Source organism: Amborella trichopoda, chromosome 12 (assembly GCF_054954075.1).
Source record: "Amborella trichopoda isolate Santa Cruz 75 chromosome 12, AtrichopodaSantaCruz75HAP2 v2.0, whole genome shotgun sequence".
In the NCBI taxonomy this organism is placed as follows: Eukaryota; Viridiplantae; Streptophyta; class Magnoliopsida; order Amborellales; family Amborellaceae; genus Amborella; species Amborella trichopoda.
The window spans coordinates 46265601-46293012 of NC_142347.1; the positions used below are offsets into that span (position 1 = coordinate 46265601).

General features: G+C 35.3%; 1 protein-coding gene across 4 annotated transcripts; it reads left to right on the forward strand.

Annotated features, from left to right (window-relative positions):
- Positions 1–1033: 1033 nt before the first annotated feature.
- Positions 1034–26832, forward strand: POK (Vps52 / Sac2 family). Of its 4 annotated transcripts, none has more exons than XM_006845534.4 (21): positions 1034–1172; positions 2692–2754; positions 3869–3963; positions 4885–4942; positions 5562–5657; positions 6423–6524; positions 7335–7418; positions 9674–9754; positions 13858–14001; positions 19224–19315; positions 19910–19991; positions 22371–22556; positions 22980–23095; positions 23186–23244; positions 23809–23909; positions 24644–24694; positions 25223–25402; positions 25613–25747; positions 25892–25966; positions 26222–26279; positions 26377–26832. In XM_006845534.4, exons 2-21 carry the CDS (start codon positions 2731–2733, stop codon positions 26679–26681), a joined length of 2124 nt encoding a protein of 707 aa, XP_006845597.1. In that variant the 5' UTR covers positions 1034–1172; positions 2692–2730; the 3' UTR covers positions 26682–26832. The 4 variants fall into 4 exon arrangements, with proteins under 4 accessions (XP_006845597.1, XP_011623823.1, XP_020523588.1 ...); XM_011625521.3 differs by having other exon boundaries at positions 26416–26832; XM_020667929.2 differs by lacking the exon at positions 9674–9754.
- The last annotated feature ends 580 nt before the right edge of the window (positions 26833–27412 follow it).

Here is a 27412-nt window from a genome sequence, read left to right on the forward strand (position 1 = left end):
TAAATTTTCTTAACATCCTTCCCCAAGAACTTTTAAAATACTAAAAACCCCAGTAATGCTTTTTTTTTGTGCTTTCCCCTAGTGAAAAGGTCAAAAAATTTAGGAAAAAGTTTATATACGGATGCAACCTTATAATGTAGAACTACAGATGCACCTCAAAAATCCATCAAAAAAAGTAGTTTTAATGTTGAAAAACCCTTTAATTGATCATCTCGACATCGAGATATATGACCATGAAAAATAAAAAAATTTTAATTCTCAATAATAGTGCATTTTACAACATATTATCTACAGCCTCCATTTTCAAGATTTTCATATGTTCATAGATCTACTTGATGTTAACTATTTTTGAAATTTAAAATTTTATAATTTGATATAAAAATAGATTTTGAGATAATCCTAAGAACATTTTACATCAAAATTATATACCATGATAAATTTGAAGGTGCACCTTACCTCTACAGCTACGGATGCATTCGTATGCCAACTGCACCCAAAAATTTATGACTAGAATACCCTACTCTCTACCTTATATCCATGTTTTCATATTGATAGTCCGGCACAAAACACTGTCGAACCGGCTTTAAGAGCCGTTGCTGGACAGACACTATGAAATTAATGTGCCGGACCGATTCGATACATTTTTTGTGTTAGACTGGACTCATTTTTCGGTTCAATTGTTTGACCGGCACTATGAAATCAATATGCCGGACTGGTCTGACGCTTTTATTGTAGCAGTCCAACAAATTTTTTTTGTTGAAGACGAACACATTTATTTTTTGGTTTGACACAAAAAGAAAAAAGTTAAAAAATTGGGTGTTGTAAACCAAGGTCAAATGGGGTATTTTGGAAACAAAAAAATACATTTTTGCACTTGGGGGAACAGATACGGATCACGTTAGCGTTTGGGAAGGTTTTTGTGGGGAGGATGTTAACAAAGCTGGGGTTATGGGGGTGTACGGTCCAAATCTCCACCCCACTGACTTACCAAAAGACAAGCAAATTTAAATTAAAATACGAGAATTCGTCACGCGTCCTCCTCCGCTCTAACCCACCCAACCCTTCGGCTAAACAACATTTTTATCAGGTGCACCAGCCGGTTCGTCACTGAAGTTCTCTCGAAAGAATGATCCAGCCATAGATTTCTCTCTCTAAAACAACATTTTTATCGGGTACTGTTTACTTGCAGGCTTATTATTATTATTATTTTTTGTGAAAAATATTCGTTTTGCTTACATTGCGTAATGAAGATTGAACATAGATTTAGCTGAATTTCCTGTAAATTTTGACTTATATTTAGAGATCCAAGGAAATTTACTGTAATTATTCGATTGTATTCTGTGAAATCCGGTGCTTCATATTAAGAACATGTAATTGTCTTTTTCCTTCGATTTTCCCTTTATTTTCTTCTTCAAAATTTATTTGATCCTGCAAATTTGTGAAGTTATATATATGTATATATATGTATTTTATCTTATTGGATTTATGTTGAAGTATAAAATGTGATTTACTTTGTACGAATAGACAATTACCCCAATTTTTTCGATGTGCTCATATGAGTTAATCACTAAATTATTAGTGGAATGGATCGATTCAGAGAAAGCGATCTCATTTATTTCATTCTTTTTGTGGGATAAACTTAAAAATCGATAGATTGCTGAATATTGGTATGGATTGACATGGGCTATGGGATTTGGTGCTTGTTTTTGTTGGGTTGACTATTTTGTAATGCTTTCAGTTATTGTTGTTGTTGTCCACTGTAAAAAGAGGAAAAAGCTTTGGTTTAACATTTTCTTATTTTGATGTGAAGATTCAATGGGGGATTAAATTAGTCCCAAGTTTGGGATGGCCATCTGCTTTGTCATGGAACAATTGAGACTTAATTAAGTTAATTGAGACTTAATTAAGTTGTATGTCGATGAAATTGAAAAACTGATCAATGGACTCTAGTGTCTGGATCTGCAGAATAGTCATAACTTAATGACCTAACTGTCATAAGAGGAAAGGGATTTGTAGAATATATGTTTTGATTTGTGAGTTCCTGTTATATGTAGCTTATGAATTCCTGAGAGTTTTCTCACTTGTTATAGTCATCATATGTTTAGATAGTTGATATTAAAATATTAAAATGTTTATAGGGTTCCATTGAGAAGTTCATTGTACTTTCTTAGAGAATTCATGTGAATGTTTTCTTGCTTCTTGATACAAGTAAAGATGAGTAATTTTATGGTTTCTTTTCTTTTAGTTTTATTTTCTGTTTCTTTGTGTTAGATACTTATGTTGCGATTCAGATACAGAGTTATTTACCTTCTTTTAGTTAGATATGTATGTTGCGATTTAGATACGGAGTTATTTATCTTCTTTTAAACTTCAATTATCACTTGTGATTTGATGCTATATTTTTAGCATTGAAGCTGTTGTAATTATATTCCTGTCGAACTATCATCTTTCTTCTTGCACATGCATATGTAACCTTTAACAGTTATTTTATTGATCCAAGTCCTTTCTCATAATAATGAGCAGTCACAGTTTTTTCTAAATCTTTTCGGTCGGATAAGATGGGGAAATTTGGTGTAGAAAACTAATTTAAGAAAAAAAGAAAAGTAGGTTCATGGTTTCCTCAACAAGAATGAGATGGAATTGGTACGTTCTCACTTTGACATTCTGACAGAAAGTTGTGCATGTTTTCAGATATTATGAGGGTCATGCTTGTCTGAAATCCTTGCCAAAATGCCTGAGGTTGCAAATAGAAAGGTAACTTATTAACCTGTTGTCAAAATGCGATATGAAGTCGTGTAGCTGATCCCAAATAGTTCGGATAAGGATTGGACGATGATGATGATTATGTTACTAAGTACCTTTATTTCATATTCTTGTGCTTGTTGCGAAAAGTGCTTGTGTCAAAACCAGTTAATATTCCTCTATTGTGTGAACTGCATTATATTAAAAGAAACACAAGGAACATCTTTTCTCATTTTATTGTTTGTGATGATGAAATTCAATTAAAAAAACTTTGATGGCATTTGCGAGTTCTAACTTCTCAAATTTCCTTTTTGTCACTGCTGCAAAATGAATTAATTGGTATTTATGAGTGCTGGGAGTTTTATGTTAGCATGCAAGGAGCCGCTTCTAATTAAGATGACCTAATTGCGAATAGAACAACTAAGCATTATGAAAATTTAAAAGAATAACAAATGTAAATCAGTTTTTCTTCACTTTATGTATCTCTAAACTCAACTTAAATTTGTTGTCTTGGGTAAGAAATCGAGAATGTTGCTCATACACTTCATTGTGTTTTGGAAGTAGAGTATCTAGGGAACTTTTGAACTTTTTAACTATCACTAATGGTTCCTGCCATACCTTTATTATTAAGCATGAGAATGGTAAACGTTTTGCCTTGCAGAATAACACCTTGATTGTGGTTTAGACGCAAGTTCCTCACTGTCCATGATCATAAATGGAAGTTAATAAAATTCGCACTATGAACATGATTCTAAATGGATTCCTTTCATCATGTGTAATTGTGTATATGGAGCTGTTTAATATCTGGATATTCACCTTTGTCCATTTCATTTTTTTCATAAGCATGCAAGTAGATGCTCCAGTCACTTGGTTGAGCAAGTTGTTTTCAGTTACTTAATACAGTATTTTTTGAATAATTATTAGATGTACATTTGTGCCAAGGATCGTAAAAAAAAGTGCATTTGTGCTAGTGTTATTTGTCAATTCATGGTAAGATTTCTCATTGTAGTATGTGATTCACAAGGATCGTCATGTTGTTGCATGTTTATTTTGTTTTAGAGATGAGAGTTACTTTTGAGGCTTTTTCATTTATCTGAAATTTTAACGTGATATAAACTGGTTATAGGCTGACACACTTGGTGACGCTCATGAAGTGCAAAAACATGGATTTGATTTGGGTGTAGTTGTTGGAGATTTGGCATTTGAGGATGATAGTGACAGGTATTATGAATCAAATATGTACTTTCTCGATAGGAAAATTATATGAGGTTGACTGAGGTTTTTAGCAATAGAGGAAAATTATGGCTCTACTTTTCTGCATTTTTAGATTTTTGAATTGCTCGGAGACTGCACATATTATTTATTGCTTTTGGCTTGATATTGAAATCCTCAATAGCCTTCTCTTATTGGTCTTTATTTAGAGATTAACTGATTATTTGTTGGATTGAGAAAGATCACAACTGTAAACGCCTAGCATTTATTTGTTTTCATATAAAAATTTGTACTTTTCTCTGCCTATTTGTTACCAGTCACATGCATACGGTGTCTTTTGTTAGTAACTGCAATGTAATGAAACAAATTAGCAGGACTCCTGGATAAGAGGAATCTGCAAGACATCTTGCAAGTAAGGTGATATTTAGTTGATATTCTAATGATGGCCTTTTTTTTTTTTTCCCTTTCTTATATTCTCAGATCAGTAGTCATTTTCTCTAAAAGAAGAAAGGAAGAAGGTTACAAACTTGCCAGATATAAATGCCTGCCTGAGCCCTTCATAGGCCCTGTAATATTATTCTTGCTCTGGCGTTTGTTTTCTCTCATTTCTTCGTTGATTGTTCGCTATCTTCCTTCCCTCCAATATGTTCACCCTATGTTCCATCACTTAGAGTGAGAATAATTCCCAAGCAAGTGGCCATGAGTTGGATGGTATCATCCATGCATTGTTCATATCTGATAGTTGCATTCTGCCCATTTTTCTCTATTGCCTTTCTCTTTCTGGTTTTTCAGGCTTAATGCTCTTTGAATTGACCTGTTTGCCTATTTATGCTTAGTGTCCTGGACAGGTTTTAGGTCAATGTCTTTGAAGATCTTTGTTATGTTCATTATCACAAAATGGAAGAACTGAAATTTCACCTTCTTTTGTAGCGATGACATATCTTTGGAGGGATTACAGCAGGAATTGGAGGACTGTAAGAATGACAATGTAAGTCCGATGGCTTCTGCAGTACGTGTTCATTTGGGTATCTAGAGGAGACTCCTATTTTCTTGATATTTTTTCACTGCTTTTTATTTTGTTGAGCAGAATTATTCATACCATGCATTCAGCTCTGCTGCATCTTTTCGTTCATCAGAAGTCCATATTTGATTTTATAGAATTGCTGATGTTTGCATTTACTGGGTACTTGATTTGCATTGAAGGTATTGCCTTTGGAATGTAAGAGAAAGGAACATAACTACTCTTATGATTTCTCCAGTAATAACTTTTGGATTTCTCCACATGTTGGCGTTGTTCTCTCTGATTATAGTTTTTTAACAAGGCACACATTTTAGATAGGATGGTGAAGTTAAGATTTTTCTTTGGAGGCTAAACGGGATTGTTTTAGTATATCTTGGGGGAATAAAACAGTGTAGCAAATGTTTGTAAGTTTTTGTTCGAAAGATGCACAAAGGGGGACATTTACTCTTTGATCATGTTACAAGTGTAGGAGTCAAATATGATGATTGAATGTTTGAATTTTACTGCCATAGTGATTACTTTGTCACATGTGTGTTGATTAAAGTGTTTTTCTAATTATTATGGTACTTTCTTGCTTTATTTACAGGTAGTAACAAATATACTGGCGAAAGGCACATCATTACGAGAATATGCAAAAGGTGTCGAAAATAATGTTCGTGAAGATGAGTTGGAGTCCATTCAGGTGTCTTCCTTACTTCCTATCTAGAATTCTCCTAACTGAAGATTCCTTTTTGACTTTCCTATGCAGTATTTCATTGGTGTATGTAAATATTTACAGAATACTTTATTCATGCTTGTATGGAACTATGGATTATTAGCTGAAATCCATATACATTTTGTGTTACTCTATTTATCTTTCTAATTCTCTATCATCCATGGTGAAGATCCAGATTATGAGATAATTGAAATCTCTTTGGTGATCCATTTCTCGGAAGACCTCCACTAAAGGATAATCCAATAACACCAGTTGAGCACCTGGTACTGTGGTGTCTGTGTTCACTTAGTATTTATCCTTGTCCTGTGATGTGTTTCTAATTGCACCATCTTAAATTTTACGACTCAATCACACTGGCTTTGGATGACTTTTTCTATTATTGTATATTATGTTTGAAAAAGAACCTATGGGTTCAAGCATTTCTTTGTATTGGCCAGCCTGTTTTTTTGTTTTGGTTAACTGAAATGTGTACCTCGCTAGATCTCGCCAGTTCTTTCCTAGTTTCATTCTATTCAGTTGCGGTGTGGATGGCCTGTATGGTTGTGGAAAACAAAGTACATTTCTGATGTTTTTATTTGCATTTGGGGATAGATTGATTTGCATAATGGACTTGTAAGATGAAGGGAATTTGTACTTATTCTGCTCGACATTTTGATCTGTTTAAGTCTGTTGTATTCCCTGCAGAGATTTGTCAGATATCACTTATAATCTATTTCTTCTGCTTTTGTGTAGGATTACATAAAAGAGAGTGACAACCTGGTCTCCCTCCACAATCAAATTCGTGATTGTGATTCCATTTTATCACAGATGGAAATTCTGCTCAGTGGATTTCAGGTACGTCCTTTATCACTTCATATGAGTTTTCGAATCAAAATTTGAACCATGTGTATTTGGTCCGAATGATAGGATGGGATTTGATGTGGAATGGTTTCTTGTTGCAGCAATGCTAAGAGAATATCTAGTTACTAGATATTTTAATTATTAATTATCAAAAGATATTTTCCTTTATTGCTCAGTTATTCAATAGAATGAGGTAATTCTAATTCTATAATGGACATCTATTTAATGTGAATATGAAAGTAATGGACTACTGGTGCTTAGTTATGGGATTTGCGCTTGGCAGTGTACATTCTTAGGAGCAGTTCATGGCGCTGAGCAGTTCCTAGGTTATTTTTTATATGAAGTCGTCCTTCACCCTATCTGATTGTCACAAATGTTTCATTAGCAATAATTTTAAATAAGATCTAAGATGTTAATCAATTATTTTCTTAGTCAATCTCTTTTTCTTATGAATCATATTAGAAATAAAAAATGGAAATTTACTGATTGATAAGATATATAATTTAACAACATTGTGGTGTAAAAAAGCTTTCTGGATGTTGTCCTCGATTTAAAATGTTGTATATGCCTTGGAAGAAATTAGAGGATTGAAAATTGGTTTACATCCTGCATACCCCTCAGTCAGCGAATTGCCTTCTGGTTCTTTCTTTACTTGATAACAGTTATTTAGGAGCTTCTTTTGCAAATTGGTTTTCTTGATTGCCATTTTGTTGCTCTAAGTACATTGGACATAAATATATATTATAGCTTTTGAACTTCTTGTGTACAGTTTGGTTATGATAATGTATGTCCTTTGTGTATTAGGCTGAGATTGGTTCTATTAGCTCAGAGATCAAAAGTCTCCAAGAGAAGTCAATGGATATGGGGTTGAAGCTGAAAAACCGTAAGGTATATGACAAATTGAAATTGGCATGCATATCCTTATGGTGGTTGTAGTGTTCATTTATGGGTTTGCATCTTAACTACTCTCTGCACGTGCTATTAGTCACTCCTCTACATTTGCTAGTAGCATCATGTTTTAACCTCCACACGTCTTGTCTCCCTTTTTTCTTTTGTACTATGTCACAAACACATGTTACTCTCTAGTTTTCCTTCATGGGTCTGGACTTTTTATTTTTATCACAGTGATTCTGTGGCAATATACATGTAATTTAACCTCTTATAGGAAGCAGTTTCATTGTTGCCCCATATAATATATTGATCTTTCTGGTCCTTTTATCTTCTTGGCTTCTAAATTATGAAGTATGTGATCATAAAAGAAACAACATAATCATGGCTGACAATGTGACATGGAATTTATACCATAACAACACAAACAGCGCATATAATGATGATATTATATGCCCAAAGTATGGTCAACAACATCTTATCTTGATTTCCTTTCATGTTAGAGAAATGGATGCTGGAAGGTTGAAGCTCTTGGGAATTTGATTCTGTGCTTCAGGGCAATCGTGATCAGTCCATGCCATGATGTACATACTTATGAAACACCCTAGTTCCTTTGGTGAGGGTTAACCATTACCTTCAAAGCGTTTCTCGACTCCTTTGTTGTTGGCAGGGGAAGTACATAACGGTTTGAAAGGCTATGTATCTCTATGCACCAAAAGTCCATGGCCAACACCAACATGCCCTAGTATATGAAATGCTCTGTGATTATAAAGGGTACCCTAGGAAATATAGGGTGGCCTCACACACATGCAAAACACATGTATAGGATTTGTATTTTATGTGTGTGATATCCATTTTTTCATGTACATTATAATCATATAATGAATATCATATGCAATACATCAAATACACACATTATTGAGGTGAAAGGTGGCTCAATTGAGGAGATATGGGTTGCCTCATGTAATCCCAAACCCTAGGGAAGGCAAGCAGTTATTTAGAAAAGGACATTGTCTGAAAAACTTGTCAGCACTGAGCAATTTAATGCTGGCGAGCTGCAGTCCATGTTGTGTCAAGGACCTTGGCTCCATATCAGGAGCTGCTTCCTTGTGCAACAAGGTGTTCTGCCTGGTGGGAAGTGTTAATGTGGTAGCTAGACTTGCATTTCCTAATTGTTCAGTACCAATTACTCATGTAGGCTTACATTAACCAGTCACTGGCCAGACCTGTCTGGATAGGCGATCCTCTTGACATGATCGCACCGGTTTGGCCATTACAGTGCAGGAAAAAATTGCAGAAAAAGTTACGAAAAATGAGATGTTAGGGTTTGTGATAAAATTTGATGATAAACAGTATTTATTTTGTTGAAATTATCAAGCATGAAAGGAATTTCGTTCCTAAAAAAGTTGTACAAAGCTTGTAGAGGGCTCAAATGGAAAAAATTTATGACATTTCATACAAAATGGATGTTAAATGAGGAAGAACAAGCTGTAATGATGAACTTTTGAAAAACAAAAATTTTTTACAAAAATTGTCAAAAATAAAAGCCGAGAATGAAGAATCCAAATCTAAACAAATATTTTGGTAAAATGATGGAATACCTATTATAGATTGTTGCTAACATGGTCTGAAGTGAAATCTGGGTCAAATTGAGGATGAAAACTCAGATCTGAGGCTATTCTTTTACAGATTTGAGCCTTGGTTTTCAAAAAACTCCCAAATTTGGAGCACTCAATATCGACCAAAAGTGGTTCCAATCAGCAAAATAGTTGTGCAGATCTTGTCAAGGGCTGCAAGAAGAAGATTTTGGCACAAGTTTTACACAAATGGTTCACAAATGGGGGAGAACCAAGTAAAAAAGCAGGTTTTCAAAAAGGGGTCTGATTTTGTTTTTAAAAAATAATAATTGGAGAATCACCAATTTTCTGAATTTGAATTGGCAAATTCCCAATTGAATTGCCCAATTCTCTGACCAACTGTGCGATCAAGGTAGATCATACTGATTCCCGGTTCCGTAAAGGAAAGGGAACTTGGATGGTCCCCTAGAAACTGGATCGGATCAGGTGATTTCGATCCGACCAGGCTCTTTTTTTTGTAAACCTTGCTTGTTACAAAGCAAACCTGGATTCTTTTCATCTTTAAGTCTAGTTTCTTCATGTTTTTCCCACTTGCCTCATGGAAATTCAAAGAGTTTGATCTGCACATATGCTACTTATAGAAAAACTGCACCAGTTCTGATATAAATTGCTTTGCAGGTGGCTGAGTTGAAATTGGCCAGATTTGTGGAAGACATTATTGTCCCCCCAAGGATGGTGGACATAATTGTTGATGGAGAGGTGCTTTCTCGTCCATTTTTCTGCCTGCACTTAGTTATTACATAAATCATTTATTTCTTCCAATCTTCGCAAAACCTGGTTTTCTGTGCCTATGATGAAGTTACCACCGAGTGGTGCTTTGCAACACAGAACCAGGCAGGGACCAGGTCTGAATCATCAAGTCCCAAGTCCTAATGGTCAAGAGTTGGACTTTGCTCACTGTTTCTTCTAGAAATTCAGATAGACTCAGTTGAGACTCGGTGAGACTCAGCCAGACTTGGTCAAGACTTGTGTCATCGGAGTCGGGGTCTTCTGGCTGATGCCAGTATTGAGTGACTCCGGCGAATCCAAGTCAGACACACTGAGTTTTTTAACACTGCCAATACAATTTGTACGTTTTTAGTTGTATCAAAAGCTCCTTTGATGTCTGATATTAGCCAAGGAGTTGGCAGTCCAAAAATTCCTTCAAAAAAGTAAATCTAAAAATACCTGAAAAATTAACATATCAGAAGTACCATAAATAATCATAAGCCCAAAAGAAGACATGAGAAATTTATTCTCACAAAACGTCGAAAAGAAATGTACCTTAAAAAGAAAAAAATGAATTTCACCAAGCTCTAGAGTCCCTGCTGATAAAGTACTCCAAAGGGAACACTGTAACAAAGTGAGGAACAACATAAACATTTTTTATGAAAGTATTATGAATTAATCGTTATTATGAGATAATTGTTTTCATAAAAATCCAATTACTGAAATCATTCAAAAGAAGAAATGAAGATCAATTTTCACTGAGCTCCAAAAATATTTGAAGAAAATAAAGCCAAAAAAAAAAGAAGTCACAAACTAATATAACAATATGAGAAAATACCATAAATAATCTTGAGCCTCAAAAGAAAAGGCTTCTTATAAAAAGGCAAAATCTAATATGACCAAGCGCAATTGTCTATGTACTGGAAAAAGAAAACTGCCTACAAAAAATTATTTGAAACATAGTATTGTCATAATAAGAGGTACATTAAGTTCGCTCCAAGTTGGTGTTTGGAACCCCAAACAAGGGAGGGCATTTTTGGAAGTTGGCCACTAAAGTTACTTAAGTCCGAATAAGTAATCACTCTTACTTGTTCTAGGTTCGAAACCGGGAAGATGTTTTTTTCGTTAAAAAATCTTGTTCCGAGTTTGGAACATAGACAAGCAGTGTATCTATGAATTATAACACATTGGCCCTATCTTGTTCCTAGTTCCAAACCTGGAACAAGATTTTTTAATGAAAAAAACATGTTCTTCGTTTGGAACCCAGAACAGGAAGGGTTGTTGAAGTCATTAGGCTCAAGTGATTTAAGTGGGTCAAATAACCAAAATGCCCTGACTTATTCATGGTTACAAACCCGGAACAAGGGCAATATGGAAATCTTTTTAACAAAAATCTTGAGGAGTTACCGGCTTCTTGTTAATAAATTGTTGATTTAACTTCCTTGTTGATTTTTAAGGTCGTTTACCATTTTAATGATATTTTCCATTTTACTTTTTGGAAAAAGTTTGTTCCATTGATTTGGTATAAAATTACAAACTGTTTAGTGGAAAACTACCAGCTTCAAAAGTTCACTTTCATTTGGGATATTTTATCCTTAATACATTGGCTGAACCTAATAAAGAAACGAATAAGCGGCAGGGATAGGACATTGAGATCTATAAATAAGAAGATGAGAGCAAGGATACAATAAGGTTGTATAGAGAAGAAAAAGAGGGGGAGGAAGGCATGGTGAAAGATGTGATACATAAGGAGACAGAGGGAAATATGAAAGATTTCTTTGATAGGATTTTCTTAGAATTATACAAAGAGAGGGAGAGATAAGGGGTTCTCTATGAAGAGAGGCCAAGTTGGAATGGTTGGATGTTCTTGTAAAAATGGTTGGGATTGTCTTGTGCGACATGCACAGGACAATTGGAAGGTAGTATAGATATATGACACCACTCTAGTGAGCACAAAGCCATCACAAAACCCACATGTTATATATCCCAGACAATTTGTTGAAAACATGCAACACAATTCTGTCGCCATCCTAGAAATCTCATGGCAAATCCAACAAAATCAAGATTTCAGACACGTCACAAAAACCAAACCATGAAATGAAAGGCTAATTAGGCAAAAATAAAAAACAAAAAAGTGCTTACTGTTCTGAATTCATAGTAGAATATACAAAAAAGAACGGAGATAGGATCGTTGAACACTCCGGTTTACAGCTAGATTATATTGCTGGTAATCGGGTTTGTTGCTTGAAGAAATGGAATAAAGAGATTGTGGAGGGAAAGGGTAGAGGGTAAAGGGGATTTTTATCTCTTCCATCATATGCGTGTCTTCCATCTCTCTCTATCCCTATCACCTTTCATGTCGGAAAAATGGGGGAATATATGTTTTAGAGGCTGTCTTTGGGAAAGGTGAAAAGTGCAATGTTTTATAACCTTCATGTTATATCTAATTTTAGGAAATAAAAATCTTGAAATTGGGACATTTTCAAGTAGCATGTACAGAGAAATGCTTCTCCAAATCACTAACTTAAAATTTTAAAAAATAATAATAATAAAATTGGGAAATTACTCATAGTGATTGTCAAAGATTTCGGAATGGTTGGTACTTTATAACATAGATAGAAATAGAGTGAGATACGACAGCAGGTGTAGTTCATCACTTGGGCACATACATTAGGTAGATACAATGTTCAAGACGATGGCGGCCGCTGCCCATGAGGTCAGTGGTCCCAACCGCCTAGGCTGCTGGGTAGCCGCTCAAGTGACCAGGTGTAAAGAAGATTTTTTTTTTTTTGGGGGGGAGGGGTAGGGGTGTTTAAATTTTCATTTTCGCATTAAAAATTAGAAATAATATAGAGTAATATTTTTAAAGTTGCACTTATAAATTAGAAACAAATTCAAACATAGCTAAAAATATATTATAAAATTTCAAATTTGCATTGTAAATTTAAAAACATATTAAAAAATACTATAGTCACAAAAAATAGCAAACTCTTAAAAAGAATTCCGCTCATTAAGTTTAATCATAAATGTAACGTCAAACTTCAAAAATAAACACAAGAAAATGATAAAAAAGCATAACATAACACATTACCTACGAAAAATATTAAACCCTAAATATTAAACAATTTACTAACATTTTGAAAACCTATTGAATTAGGATAGAATCTGTCACTTTCGGTTGCCAAATGCTCTCTTTGGAAACCACTTTAATTCCCAAAAAGTTCAGGGTCGAATGCCTTTCTATCTCACAACTTTGAACTTGAATTCAATATTTAAAAAATTCAATCTTTGAGCTAAAAAATTTGCCGTCGCCAAAAGGTCTCTGGGCGGGCACCCAGGCAGTGCCCTGGGCAACTAGTTGGCCGCCCAAGGTCACCGCCCTGCCCCCCAAGGTCACCGCCCTGCCCCAAACGACATAGCCCAGTGCGGGGCGGTGAGGGTGTGGCAGCCGACTTTTTAAACTATAGTTATATATGGTAACCTCTTGAGGATTTATAAGGGCATAAATGAAGAATCTCAATTTTAGAAGTTGATGCACAAGCGATGTGATTTTAATTAGAGTTTCCATTTGAGCACACATTACTGTCTGGGATTTACCTAATCCTGACAATAAGAGTCAACTCATTGTTTTCATTGTCACTTGATTCATACTGCAGTTGTGGCACAACCTGATTATTCTGCTGCTGTGAAGTTAGCATCCTGTATATTATTCCAGGAATTGCCCTATCTTTACTGTCTTTTTTCCCCTTAGTTTCCTTATCTTGGTTCACAATGAGTCGGCTTGCTGATAAGGACCTGTATATGACATTACTTGAAGTTGGATTCTTTTGGCTTATTCCTGTAGTGCTAACACTTTTCTGCTTTTATGCCTACTTAGGCCTGTAAATCTTTTCTTTTTTTTTTTATAGAACCTCTGTAGTGCTCTCTGTATTCCAGCATTTCATTTTTTCTCTTTCTTTTCGGTAGCTCAGAGGTAGGATTCGAACTTGGGGTTAAGTGTTGCAATAGTAAAAACCTTAACCAATCAAGACCAAGCCTAACTTCCAGTTTTGTATGTTGGTACACGGGCAATGATAAAATGATTTGTTATGCAGGTGAATGGAGAATATATGAGAACTCTGGAGATATTGAGTAAAAAGTTGAAATATGTTGAAACGGATCCGATGATAAAAGCATCAAGAGCTCTGAAAGATGTGCAGCCTGAGTTGGAAAGGCTCCGACAAAAAGCAGTGTCAAAGGTTCTTACTCAGTTTAGAAACATACTTATTTGTAGTGTTCCTATTCAATGATTGAGTGAAATTTCTATAACTTGTTGCTCGTATATTTCATCTCTGAGCATGATATACATCCTAAATTCTCTAAAGGGTCAACTGTGTTTTTTTTAATTATATTATGGCAATGAGTTTAGATATATTTGATGTGTAGTTCTTGTCTTGTAGGAAGCTAAAGATGTTTTTATAAGACTGCAATGGAATTTCATGGATGAAATTATTTGGAATAAATTCTTTATTGTGCTATATGCATGAGAAAAACTTCAGACCTGCTATACAAAGGCCTAATAGGTAGAAAAAGAATAAAATCAAAGAAAATTTTTTTTTGATGTGCACAGTGTTTCAAAAAGCGCTAAGTGGCACCTAGGCGGCCGTCGGGGTCCAGGCCGCCCAGTTCCTAGTTGGGCACTCAGAACTTGGGCTGTCCAGTAGAAAGAAAAATGTTAGAATTTTAATATTCTAACCGTAAATGAGGACAATTTTGATATTCTAACCACAAATATTAGAATTTTGATATTTTATCCATAATCCATATTTTCATATAATGCTAAAACCACACAAGCATACACTGATACACACAAAAGTTAGATAGTAGAAATTAGAAACTAAAACGAAAAAGCAAATATACAAAAATTCAGAAAATATACTGTCTAGGACTCAATAGTCAACACTCAACACCAAGAGTCAAGAGTCTTCCTTTCCTTATTCTTCAATCATCATTATCATCATCAGAAGGAGCAGGTAAGCCTCATCGTATGCATCAGATTCGAGGCTATTATTATCAGACTCAGAGTCATCTCCCTCTTCAACATAATGCTCATCCTCCTTTGTTTCTTTTGAATCTGCCTCTTCTACCTCCCTCTTACTTTGTGTAGATGCGGCCCTGGGAGTCTTGGCTGCTCTTCCCTTTTCTATTTTTTTGTGTTTCCCTGAACTCAAATATTGTATATCTCCTCCCTGGTAGCCTTAGGAACATTTTTACACGGGACAACATCCCCCTTAATACCGGCAAGGTGTTTTTTGAACTTGTAAATACCCTCATTAGTATCTTTTCTACAATAATTATATTTATTACAATTTTTGTCATTCGGATTCGGGTTATGACCGTACTTCCAACCTGGATCATTACTTCTAGAAGAACCTGGATAAGATATTTTCATAGAACAAGGCTCATTTTCATCCTTTTCTGGTTATACTAAGTTCAGATATTGTCTAATCTCATGTCGAATAGCTTCAGGAACCTTTTTGCAAGAAGCAACATTCCCTTTAATACCAACAAGGTGTTTCTTGAATCAGTTAATACCCCCATTGGTATCTTTTCATAGAAATTACACCTTATATAATTTTTATCGTTTGGTTTCAGGTTATGACCATACTTTGAACCCGGATCACTTCTTCTAGCAGAACCAGAAATAAACCTATTCAAATGACAAGCATTTTGTTCCTGTATATGTTTCACTGAACTCATATATTTGGTTATTCTCCTCTTTGATAGCTTCAGGAACATTTTTACAAGGGGCAACATTACCCTTAATACCGACAAGATATTTCATAAATCGGTTTATACCCGCTTTTGTATCTTTTTCACAATAATTGCATTTTATGCAATTTTTGTCATTCGGATTCGGGTTATATCCATATTTCCAACCTGGATCTCCACTTTGACTAGATCTTAAAGAAGACATCTCAAAATAAAACAAGCAATTTAAAAAATAAAGTTTTGCACTTACTTTGATTGCTTGAACTCCAAACTTCCACCTCTGAGATGTTTTCTGGTGCTAAAATATTAAAAAATACCCTCTAATAGGACTAAAAAAACTCCAAAGCTAAATCTAAACTTGATGGATGATGTTTGTGGTTTTAGGTTTTAAATGAACCCAAAATCCATCTTTAAAAGCATTTTTTTTTCAAAAAACCCCAAAAGAACTCTAAAAAAAAAACCCATTTCCATCCCTTGGGCGGGGCGCCTGCTCTAGGTGGCCGCCCAGGGACCGCCCGCCTAGTTTGGCCGCCTAGGCCTGGGCGATGCGCCCAAGTCTTCTGGACCGCCTAGGCGGCCACCGAGGCGCTGGGCGGTCCGCTTTTTGAATCACTGGATGTACCTTAAGAATGTAAAGCTGGCAAGTTTCACATTCAACATAGAACAAAGTGTGTGGCAGTCTTATTAAACTATCACATTCAAGAAATCTATCAAATTGCCCATGAAATATGAATAATTGAACGCCTTGCCTATATCTTTTGATTTAATTTCAAAATACACATAAAAATGACATGATTTTGAGTTGGAATAGTTGCAAATGGATAGAATGTTAAATAATTCATCTCATATGGGCATTTTGATAAATTTCCCTTGAACTTATTAACAATGAAAATTCAACTACAAGTTTTTAGTGTGGATCATTCCATTTCTAGGCTGGCATGTACTATATATTTAGAATTTGACTGTCTTCTCTATGAGTTGGATCTCTTTGGAGCCCCTTGACAGTAGTTAGCTCGGCTTTTTCCTTCAGAAAATGAGTTTGCCTCGCTTTCTCTTTCTCAGCCAAGACTATGTCCTTACTTTTGAGTTATTGCTCCCCTTGACATATTCTTGGCTATTGCTATTCTTTTCCTCCGTGCAAGTTCTATATTTGGCCTCAGCCCTTGTGGCATGTGGTTTGTATAAGGCCGGGATCTTAAACAATCAAAGTATGGCGCAACTTCAAAGTATTGAAAGATGTTGTTTCAATACTGATAATCTTTGTGATGGCTTGAAAATTTATTTTCATGACTAATTATAAAATTAAAAGCTTTAAAAATAGTGTAGCTCGAGCAAATCTATGAACACTTGAAAAACTTGAAAATTGATGGTCCGAAAATGCATTACAAGATTCACTATGTCCAAGACTTGAAATCTATTTTTTTATGTCTATACATCTTGAGGTCAAGATGATCAAATTGAGGATGTTTGGGCATCGAAACTTCTTTTAGGTGTGCCTTAATTTGATTGTTTAGGGCCTTGCCCTTATGTAAACTTTTTCCATCTTGTAATACATTATCTAGACTATCCATTTTCAAGATTTTCAAGTGTTTATAGATCTACTTGATTTGAACCATTATTGGAGTTGAAAATTTTATAATTAGAGAGGAAAATATATTCTCAAGCCATCCTAAGAATTTTTGACATCAAAATTATGTTTATGATAAAAATTGGAGGTGCGCCTTAATTTGATTGTTTGAGGTTGCAATCTTATACAAACCACACCGTATATGTAATGCCTTGGACAGAATTGTACAGATGCGTCGTATTAGACTTAGTGGGGCACCACGGCGTAGCATATTGTGTTCCATTCCTACCACAGTCAGCTTAAATCGTAAAGTGCACCTCAAAAATGCATTGAAAAAGGTTGTTTTGACGTTGATAAGCCGTCTAATTGATCATCTTGAAGTCGAGATGTATGGATATAGAAAAAAAAAAGATTTCCAGTCCAAAAAATAGTACATCTTGCTACACATTATTTGGATCGTCTATTTTCAAGATTTTCATGCATTTATAGATCTGCTTGATAGTTGGAGTTTAAAATTCTATAATTAGAGATAAAAACAGATTCTTGGGCCATCCTAAGAATTGCCGATGCTAAAATTGCATCTTATGACAAAGTTTGGTGGTGCGCCTTACTTTGATTGTTTAAGGTTGCTACCATGCAAACATACATATATATATATATATATATATATATATATATATATATATATATATATATATATATATATATATATATATATATATATATATGGAAGATACTACAAAATGCCAATAGGCGAAAATGAACAGTGATTTCGCCTACTCTCATCACCATCCAAACTTCATTGCACGGTCTTAGTTGTCCGGTAGTGTTTCAATTTTTATTCTTTTTACTAATCGGAATGATCTGAAATTTGGAGTGTGTGTACATTTTAGTGAGGTGCACTTAATAAAAATATGAAAAAAATAATTCACAAAATAATAAATTGACCAAAATACCCCCAAAAATTTTCTAAATTTTAAGTAATTTGGATTTGTAGAAAAAAAATGAAAATTGAAACACTACCAGACAACTGTGACCGTGCGATGAAGTTTCGATGGTGATGAGGGTAGGCGAAATCACTGTTCATTTTCGCCTATAGGCGTTGGGAAGAGTTTTCCTATATATATATATATATATATGTATATATATGGAAGCCTCTACGCTACGCCTATGGGCGAATGCTATAGTGATTTCGCCGATAGGCCAATCGCCATCCGAAAATATCGGACGGCGTATGTTTTTGGACCGCCACGGATGTAGCATGTTTGTGGCGGTTACCGTCACGGACATAATAGGTCCGTGGCGGTCCAAAAATTCACGCGGAACCGCAACAGATGGCGCCGTCCATTGTGGGTCCGTTCAATAAGCCGCCACGGACATAGCAAGTCCTTGACGAAGGTGAAATACTGTAGCATTTCGCCTATAGCAATGTTTTAGGTTTTTTCTATATATATATATATATATATATCCTAAAAAGACATATGGGTTCAAATCAATTATAATTGTTCAAATCAGTGACAATTATGTCCAAAATAATATTGACTCATGCGACCTAGAGTATCTTACAAAACAGACATGCATGTCATACAAGGACTAAGTCTTAAGAACATGAATGTTTGGTTCATCCAATCTATGGATTCATGTCCACATAGCAGACATGCCATGTCTGTGAATCCAGAAAAATGAGAATATCCAGGCAATGTTGCTGTGAATTTCCTGTGTTTGTGCATGTGTGTCTTGCATGTTGACATGGATATTTAGTGCACTGGCCTGGTTGATTCCGGCAAACATGTTTTTGTTACATAGAGTGGCGAAGGACAATTGTTTTGTAATCTTTTAGATTTTATTTTATCTTATTTTGAATTCTTGTAAGGCAAAGCCAAGCTCTATTGAAAGAAGACAAATTACTAAGAGGACAAATATATCCTAGAAATGATGAACATTTGTACCAATGTTTTACCTTGCAATAGAATAGGACGAGTGCTATTCAGCATTCCGCAGCCACATAATTGACCCACAATTAATCTAGAAAATCATCAGTCATCATTCTTATGTAATAAGTATTGGTCATTACTCATTAGTTGCCTTTTACCTTCCTAATTTGGAGTAAGAATATGGTGTTTTAATGTTGTATTCTTGCAGGGTTTTGAGTTCATTGTTCAGAAGCTCTATGCCCTGAGGAAGCCCAAAACAAATATTCAGATCCTACAGCAAAGTGTCCTTCTCAAGTACAAGTGAGTCTTTTGCATATTTAAAGGTCTGTGTTCATATTAATTTGTTCTGTGTATGTAAATGTAGTACATAACTATATACCATATACACATGCATATGTCATATGTCATGCATAGTTTTTGCTTATTTTACTTGCATTTTCATTGTTAAGAAAAATTCTTCCTTTTATTGTGACTATACGTAGAAGCTTGGTTTGCGATAGTTTAGAAAGGAAAATATCTGATGGGGTTTTTCTTGTGTCCTAGATTCCTTGTCTATAAATTATTTAGTATTTGAAGTTGTGAGCTTTTTCCTTATGGTTTGCTTTGTCCGATGGAAGTTTAATTCCATCTTGATAGTATGTTGAGCTAGATGCCAAAACTCTATGATGGCTCAGTGTTACATTTGTTTTTGTTACTTTAGAGGGTTTAAGATTTACATACTTGTGACACATAAGGGTGTTGCACATATTCTTCCTCTGAGAAAGTTACCTAAACATTCTGTTTAATCTTGGAAAATTAGTTGTATCCGGAATAATGGGTAAAATTATTTTTAAAGCCCCACAAGGTTCGTAGATTGTTCCATTTGATATTCTTCTCTACAAAATATATTTGCAGGTATGTTGTTCTCTTTCTTAAAGAACATGGTAAAGAGGTGTATCTCGAGGTTCGTGGAGCATATGTTGACACAATGAACAAGGTCAGTGTTTCTGTAATATTTCCAGCAACAACGGAACATGCAATCTGTATAAATTCCTCTTTTGTCAAATTCTTTTTGGCTTTTGGTAGTGATTATTATGTCATGCAGATCAACCCGTTCATTGTGTTGAACGAGGAGCATCATACTCTCCAGTTTTTTATGTACTGGATCAATTTGTTCATGTCCATATGAATAGTCGAATATTCCTGCAGACAATTTTATTCTCTTCGTCCATTCTTTTTTTTTGTGTGATTTCTCTTGGTCAATTCAATGCACCAGATCCAAAATATTTTATCCTAACCATATGAAGAGAGGAAAGTACTGGGATGAAAATCTCATATTGATTTGATGCATCATACTGAGAATTTTTATCCTACATGATGTCGAAAATATCTTTACCTTCTCCATGTAGGTTAATCGGAAGATACTGCTATCCCTCAATCCAATTTGCATTGTGTTTAAACCCACAGCTTTTTCCCTTCCTTGTTAAGATGTCCTTTAAAGTAATCGTGATCCTCACCTAAAATCAATCTTTATAATATGCCTGCAAAGTTTTGAAATTAGATTATTATTATAAATTTTATAGTAGTTGGAAGAAAACTCGCCAAAGGAAACTTTTATTATTCAAAGAAAGGTCTGTATAATATCAAATCCTATGTTCACTCTCTGGCAATTCTGCATGATATACTCAAATACTAAACTCAGAGTTTAGTATTACATTATCAGTCATGACCATGTCGAATATGAAGAACCATAGCGGTTGGTGCATCTTTTTCTATTTTTCTCTTTTGGCAAGTAAAATGGTGATGATGAGGATTAACTTTGAACTTAAGGTCTCATACTAGAATTCCATATCACTCCATTTAGACCAAAGACTAGAATCCAATCTTCTTTCTACTCGTACTAATGCTAGCTTCTTATAAATTCATTTTTCACAAATTTGTTTGATCAATGTCTCCTATGGTTCAATGAAATTCTTGTCACTTTTTTTATCCTATAGAAAATTATAAAGCTAATGTATGAATCTCCACTATATAAAATTCAGAAATAACATAATGCATATTTGTTTTGGTCTCAACTCACAATGAACCAAGAAGCAACAAAAACAAACCAATCGTAACTTTCTAGTTGAGGCTGGAAAATAGAAGTGCCAGATATGAGTGTTTTGATGCTGGACTGCCACTGTCTTTTGCGATTAAGAATAGGACTGGATGCCATCTTTAATTTTAATTTCTTGTTGAAACATAACGTACTCTGCAACAAATTATTCGTGAAAGAATAGTTATATAAGCCACAGATTTGATATTTTGGGTTCTTGGTTTTGTTGGAATGGGTGCTGGGTATTTCATTGTGCACATTTTACTTCTGCATTTTTAGAGAAGTGGGCATGGCCCTTGATAGAGAAAAATGATAGACCAAGATTTGTGTAGCCGACCCCAAATAGATGGGAAAAGGTTCTGATGATGATTGTTGGACAAGGGGATTTGTCATATATAAGTAGATGTTCAAGAGGTTTGGCGGGATGTGGGAACTTGGATATGGAACTAAATAGTATCTAGTTCTTTTAAGCCTGTTATTGAGGAGAATGCCAGTGATTCAATTCATATGATGCTTAGTTCTTGGTTTGTTGGAATGGGTGCTAGGTATTTCATCGTGCGCATTTTTCTTTTGCATTATTGGATAAGTGGGTATGGCCCTTGATAGAGAAAAATGGCAGACCAGGATTTATGTAGCCGACTCCAAATGGATGGGACAAGGCTCTGATGATGGTTATTAGAGAAGTGGTTTTGTCATATATAAGTGGATATTCAAGAGACTTGGCTGGATGTGGGAACTTGAATATGGAAATAAAGTTATGGTGGAGTTTGAAGTTACATGAGTGGAGTCTTTTCCTACGCTGGAAATTTAGGGGAAAAACTATCAAAACATTAATAGGAATAATTTAGGAGCAGAATATTTGGCTCTCTAGGTTTGGATTATCTTTTCCTTAATTCCCATGAATCGTCTACTTTCAGTAGATGCTTTGAGGGGTATTATGTGACATTTAGTCCTCCAATGCATGGGAACTTGGTGAGGGGTCCTTAGGAGCATCTACACTTACACTCGGAGTCTATAAGACGTTATCTATGTTGACTGAAAGTGATGACTTCTGAATTTAATAAATAAGATAGCCTGTAGAGTTTGTTCTTGTGCTCTTCTTCTTCCTGGCTTGCATCACTCTGTAGTTGTCTATTTGTGTATGACAATTAATTAAATGAATGCCTTTTCAACAGCAGTCTTGGAGCTACTGTATGTTGTAGAGGACATATTCGTGTGAAGACCTTCTCTGTTCCTTCAATTTTGTTTCATAATGAGAATTTAATTTCACCGTGTTTTCAGGTTCTAAGTGCTCATTTCCGTGCATATATACAAGCACTGGAGAAACTGCAATTGGATATAGCATCATCCAGTGATTTGATTGGAGTAGAGACCAGGAGTTCTGGTAGTTTATTTTCAAGGGGAAGAGAACCTCTAAAGAACCGATCTGCTGTTTTTGCATTGGGGGAGAGGCACAATATCTTGAAGGTTTTCCTCTATATACTAGGTCTTTCAATTTTTTATAGATATTACTTTTTTGGTTTACAAGTTATATGCTCTTGTGCTGTTTTTAGTCCATTATCTTTTTCTCTTTCTTTTGAAACTTAGTGAATGCTGGATTTTTGGTGTCTTCTCTCTTTGATTCTGGATCTGTTTTTTTTTCTTTCCCTTTTCCTTTCTTGGAGTTTATCATTTCACCAAATTGGACTTATTTATTACCTTTAATGAATATATATTTGATTTCAGCACCTGATCTTTGGAAAAGGCATGAGGATAATTACTTTTAGCTCTTCCTTCATTCTTGTCTTGTTAATTCTTGGTTGAATTTTGGCTGTGCGCGCCTGCTGTTTGCTACATTGTAGGCTTTAGGTTCCATTTGCTACTTGTAATTTTTTCTTCTTATTATTTCAGGAAATCGATCAACCTGCATTGATACCTCATATAGCTGAAGCAAGTTCTCAGAAGTACCCATATGAAGTTCTCTTTAGGAGTTTACACAAGCTTCTGATGGATACTGCTACTTCAGAGTATTGAATAGTCTGATCTAAATCTTTTACGCGAGACATAGTTAAGCTGCTTTTTTTTCCGCATTGCCTAAACATTTTGTGGCTTTACAGATATCTTTTTTGCGATGACTTCTTTGGAGAGGAATCAATCTTTTATGAAATATTTGCAGGTAAATCCCAAATGTGTCAAGTGGCATTTTTCAGTCTAGTAAAAGGGTTGACTGAACTAAGATATATGTTCTGGGTTTCCTTTGGCATGAAGTTTTCTTTATTGAATGTAGATAGCTAACAAAGTTACTTGGAATTTCATGGTCTACTTTGTTGAAACTGAATATTATTCAGTTGCAGAAAAAGGGTTTATTCTTGTTAAGTAAACTGAAGGTTACTGCCCTTGTGTACAAGAGTGAATGTATAGAATTGCTAAACATCCTACAAGGCGTATGTGCAAATACTGACCTGGACAATTACATAAAGTATCTGGTAAATATGCAATATATGAATTACATAAAACATGGAGTTGTCTGAACACCACCCACATCCATCGATACAACCTTTTCTCTCTTCAAATATTTGGTTCAGTTGTCGGTAAGTGAAAATCTTGCTGATGGATTTCTTGCTTCAAATTTCATGCTACTGGAGCAAAGTCAGATCCATTTTAGATCTGGTTTTCTTGATATTTATTCTGACACTGACTGATTATATGCATTTTTTGTTTGTTTATTTGGTATTTTCAGGGCCGTTCGCAGTTATTGATGAATATTTCAATTCGGTTCTGTCAAATTGTTTCGATGCTATTGGTTTAATGCTAATGATACGCATTATACACCAGCATCAGGTTGGAAATATGTTTCATTCCATAGCTGTGTATGGGAAATTGATATGTTTGCAATAATGCCTTTTTTTTATACACCCACCTAAGGGTGATAGGTGTCTCAGCTTGGTTAACTATTATTTATGAGCAAGTTTATCTTTTTGTAAGCCCGCCTCGCTGCCTATTTTAAAAACACCACCAAATCCCCCATAAGACTACCAAAAGAAAAGTCAACGTGGTTTTCCTCTTCTCCCAAAAAGCGACTACTTTAATATGACTAATCAGCGAGTGAAAAAAGTACATGATCGGATGCCCACTTCAGAGTACAGTTCATAATTGTCCTTGAAGGTAAGTCAGGCTGTTTCATCGATGTGACTATTAACGTGTCCAAATGATGCCTTAGATGTTAGGATGCATCTGGCTCCTTCATATATGCTCACAGGTCACATGGTTACTAGCAAAAAGAAAAGTTTCCCAAGGAATGTGCAAAGCCTGGTTTCTTTTTCTGTGAAGAGGGTTCTTTTTGTTGCATATTGGGGGCTTTCACCTTCCCATATTCTGACTCTGCAAGTGTTCCTGATTTGTTAAAGTGCTTTTTTTTTTCTTTAAACTGGATGAATTGTCACGTAGTACTATTTCCATGGTTGAAGTCGTGATAGGCAATCTGCAAATAAATCTTCAATATGAAATTATCAATTGAAAAAAACAGTATTTTCTATTTACTTTTGACTTGATTATTTGTCTGATCTCCTTTACAGTTGATCATGTCTCGTCGCCGGATTCCATGCTTGGACTCATATCTGGACAAAGTAAGAATCTCTTCTTGCAAATTGGTGGATAAATGTTGTGAGTAATGGCATCTTAGTTAGGATTTACTTGGTTCTTAGTTACTCGGTTATGCATTGATATGATTTACCAATGTTTTTAACTAGATTGTTCCTGGCTTCCGGCATTAAATTCATTTCCCTTAACCTCTAAGACAATCTTGCTTTGCAATTAAGTGCAGTCAACATATAATCAAACTATTGAAAGCATGCTTATGCAGAAAAAAACATCTAGGTGGTTGGTGGTTGAGCCCCTGGGTGTGCTTTTAACTCACCAACATTTTCCTGTTGTAAAAAGAGAAAAGCTTTCTGAATAAATCAAAATAATTGTATTTCTAGCAATCGAAGCAAATCAACAAATGACAAATATGATGCTGTGGTCTCTACGAGTTGTTGAGTTTAACCAGGAATTTCTTTTTCATCCCATCAATGGTGTCTTTCTGCTGTGAATAGACTGAGTTTGTTGAATTTGGTATTCTAACCTGCATTAAAACTTTTGAATTGATTGAACAGGTCAATATATCTTTGTGGCCTCGTTTCAAAATGGTATTTGATTTGCATCTTAATAGCTTGCGGAATGCTAATGTAAAAACATTATGGGAAGATGATGTCCATCCCCACTATGTTATGAGGCGATATGCTGAGTTTACTAGTTCACTCCTTCACCTCAATGTTGAATATGGAGATGGTCAGGTTGGTTTAGTAGTCAAATTGTCACTCTCTGAGATTGCTTGTGGACTTTCCTTTTACCCCATTATAGTGGCTTACTTTGGATACTTGTTTATTTGCATGACTTGAGAAGTGTTATATTTGCAGCTCTGATAAGTTTTTCAAACGTTCAATGAGTCCAGCTTTTGCTTTCTAAAACACTGCTGCTCATATTTGGGTCACTTGAAACTGTAGCTTGATCTGAACCTGGAACGTCTGCGAATGGCTGTTGATGATTTGCTTGTCAAGCTTGCTAAGACATTCTTAAAACCAAAGGACCAAACTGTGTTTCTCATAAACAATTACGACATGATTCTCGCTGTATTAAAGGTATTTTTTTAATCAAATCCTAATAAGGTTCTCTCACTATGATTGCAATGACATATGGCAGTCATAATGAAAATCATATGTTTTTCTAAGGATGGACATATCTCACAAGAATCACATACTTATTGAGAATTGTCCATCTCTTAGGAAGCGGGTACAGAAGGTGGAAAGACTCAGCAGCATTTTGAAGAACTGCTTAGGAGCAACATTTCTATCTATGTGGTAAGTTTTCAGCTACTTGTGACTGAATGGGGATGACAATGTAGCAGTGTAATTCTTGAAGGTTGTGGGAAAAAATTTGTGGATTGAGATTTTGTTTTACTAGATGAGGTTTCCTTCTCTCTCTCTAATTGTTCATGAAGAACATTCATATGCGATGATATTAAGGCTACAAGCCTTCTATAGGTTCGCAAAATGTGAAGTTTTAGTTAACCATCACAGAAAAGAGAGAATGTGAAGTTTTACTTTTCCCTGCAGGAAGAGCTTCTTCTGGAGCACTTCAAGGATCTTATAAGGTTTGTCAAGACCAGGGCTGGTAAGTTTGGAAAGCAACCTCATTAAGCGTGTATTGTTCTGGTACAATTTAACTTCTTTCTTGGCAATATAGTGACATTTACAAACCTACATAACAGGTGAAGAGACAACTTCTAATTCAGAGAATCCTGTAACAGCCGCAGAGGTGGAACCACTAGTTAAGGATTTCTCCAGCAGGTGGAAAGCTGCGATAGAACTCATGCATAAAGATGTCATCACGTCTTTCAGCAACTTTTTATGTGGCATGGACATCTTGAAAGGTGCATTGACCCAACTGCTGCTCTATTACACCAGGTTCTCAGAATGTGTAAAGCGAATTGGAGGTGGTTCTTCCCTTAACAAAGATTTAGTTTCCATAGCCTCCATCATGTATGATATCAGGAAGTATTCGAGGACTTTTTAGCTTTTCAATTCTTACAGATTACAAGGGAGAACCCCATTTAGGATACCAATATTCAAAAGTTTGATTTATGTTGTACCAAAAACAAGATTTGCCTGTGTATTCCAATGTAATGCCTTATGGAGGAAATATTATGCTGATCATGATTTTTTAACTTCTTCTCTTCTGTAATGTTTCTATCCCATTGTAACGGTTATGTTCTTGAATTTGTTCACAAGCTGCAACTATCAACCCTTAGACTTCAAACGTTAGGTTTAGGATAGTGCTAGCACATGGTCTGCGCCATTGCAAGCTCCATATGCGGACCCCTTAAGTTCCATCTTTTTTATGCCAATCTAAGCCCTGCAAAGTCTTTACTACCCTGGAAAATTGGACTAGGAGCTTCAAGATAGTGCAAATTTGAGTAATCTAGGGTCCATTGAAATAGACGGTCCAGATCCTATGTTGAAGTGACATTCAAGATGGAGCATTTTAGGGTTCTATATCTGATCTGGATCTCGGGGGTCATGAAAATGGATTTGTAGATGTTTTGAATGCGAAATCATCCAAACCATGAAATGAGAAGGCATTATGCTTTTAAGCTTATACCCTCGCCGCACCAATTACTTAAGGGTGTACTCATTATTACTGATAATTTGTTGTTTCAATAAAGCTAATCCTGTTTGTTTGGTTCTATTCATCATAAAGAGATCATCTTAAAGGCAGTTTTACGTGTAAGTTGTCTTTTGAAAGTT

Excerpts from the sequence above, each read along its gene's own strand:
- POK (XM_006845534.4), top strand. The coding sequence starts at position 2,731 with ATGCCTGAGGTTGCAAATAGAAAG. Across the intron at positions 2,755-3,868 it reads CTGAGGTTGCAAATAGAAAG|GCTGACACACTTGGTGACGC; the intron begins GTAACTTATTAA and ends AACTGGTTATAG. Across the intron at positions 23,910-24,643 it reads GCATTATACACCAGCATCAG|TTGATCATGTCTCGTCGCCG; the intron begins GTTGGAAATATG and ends TCTCCTTTACAG.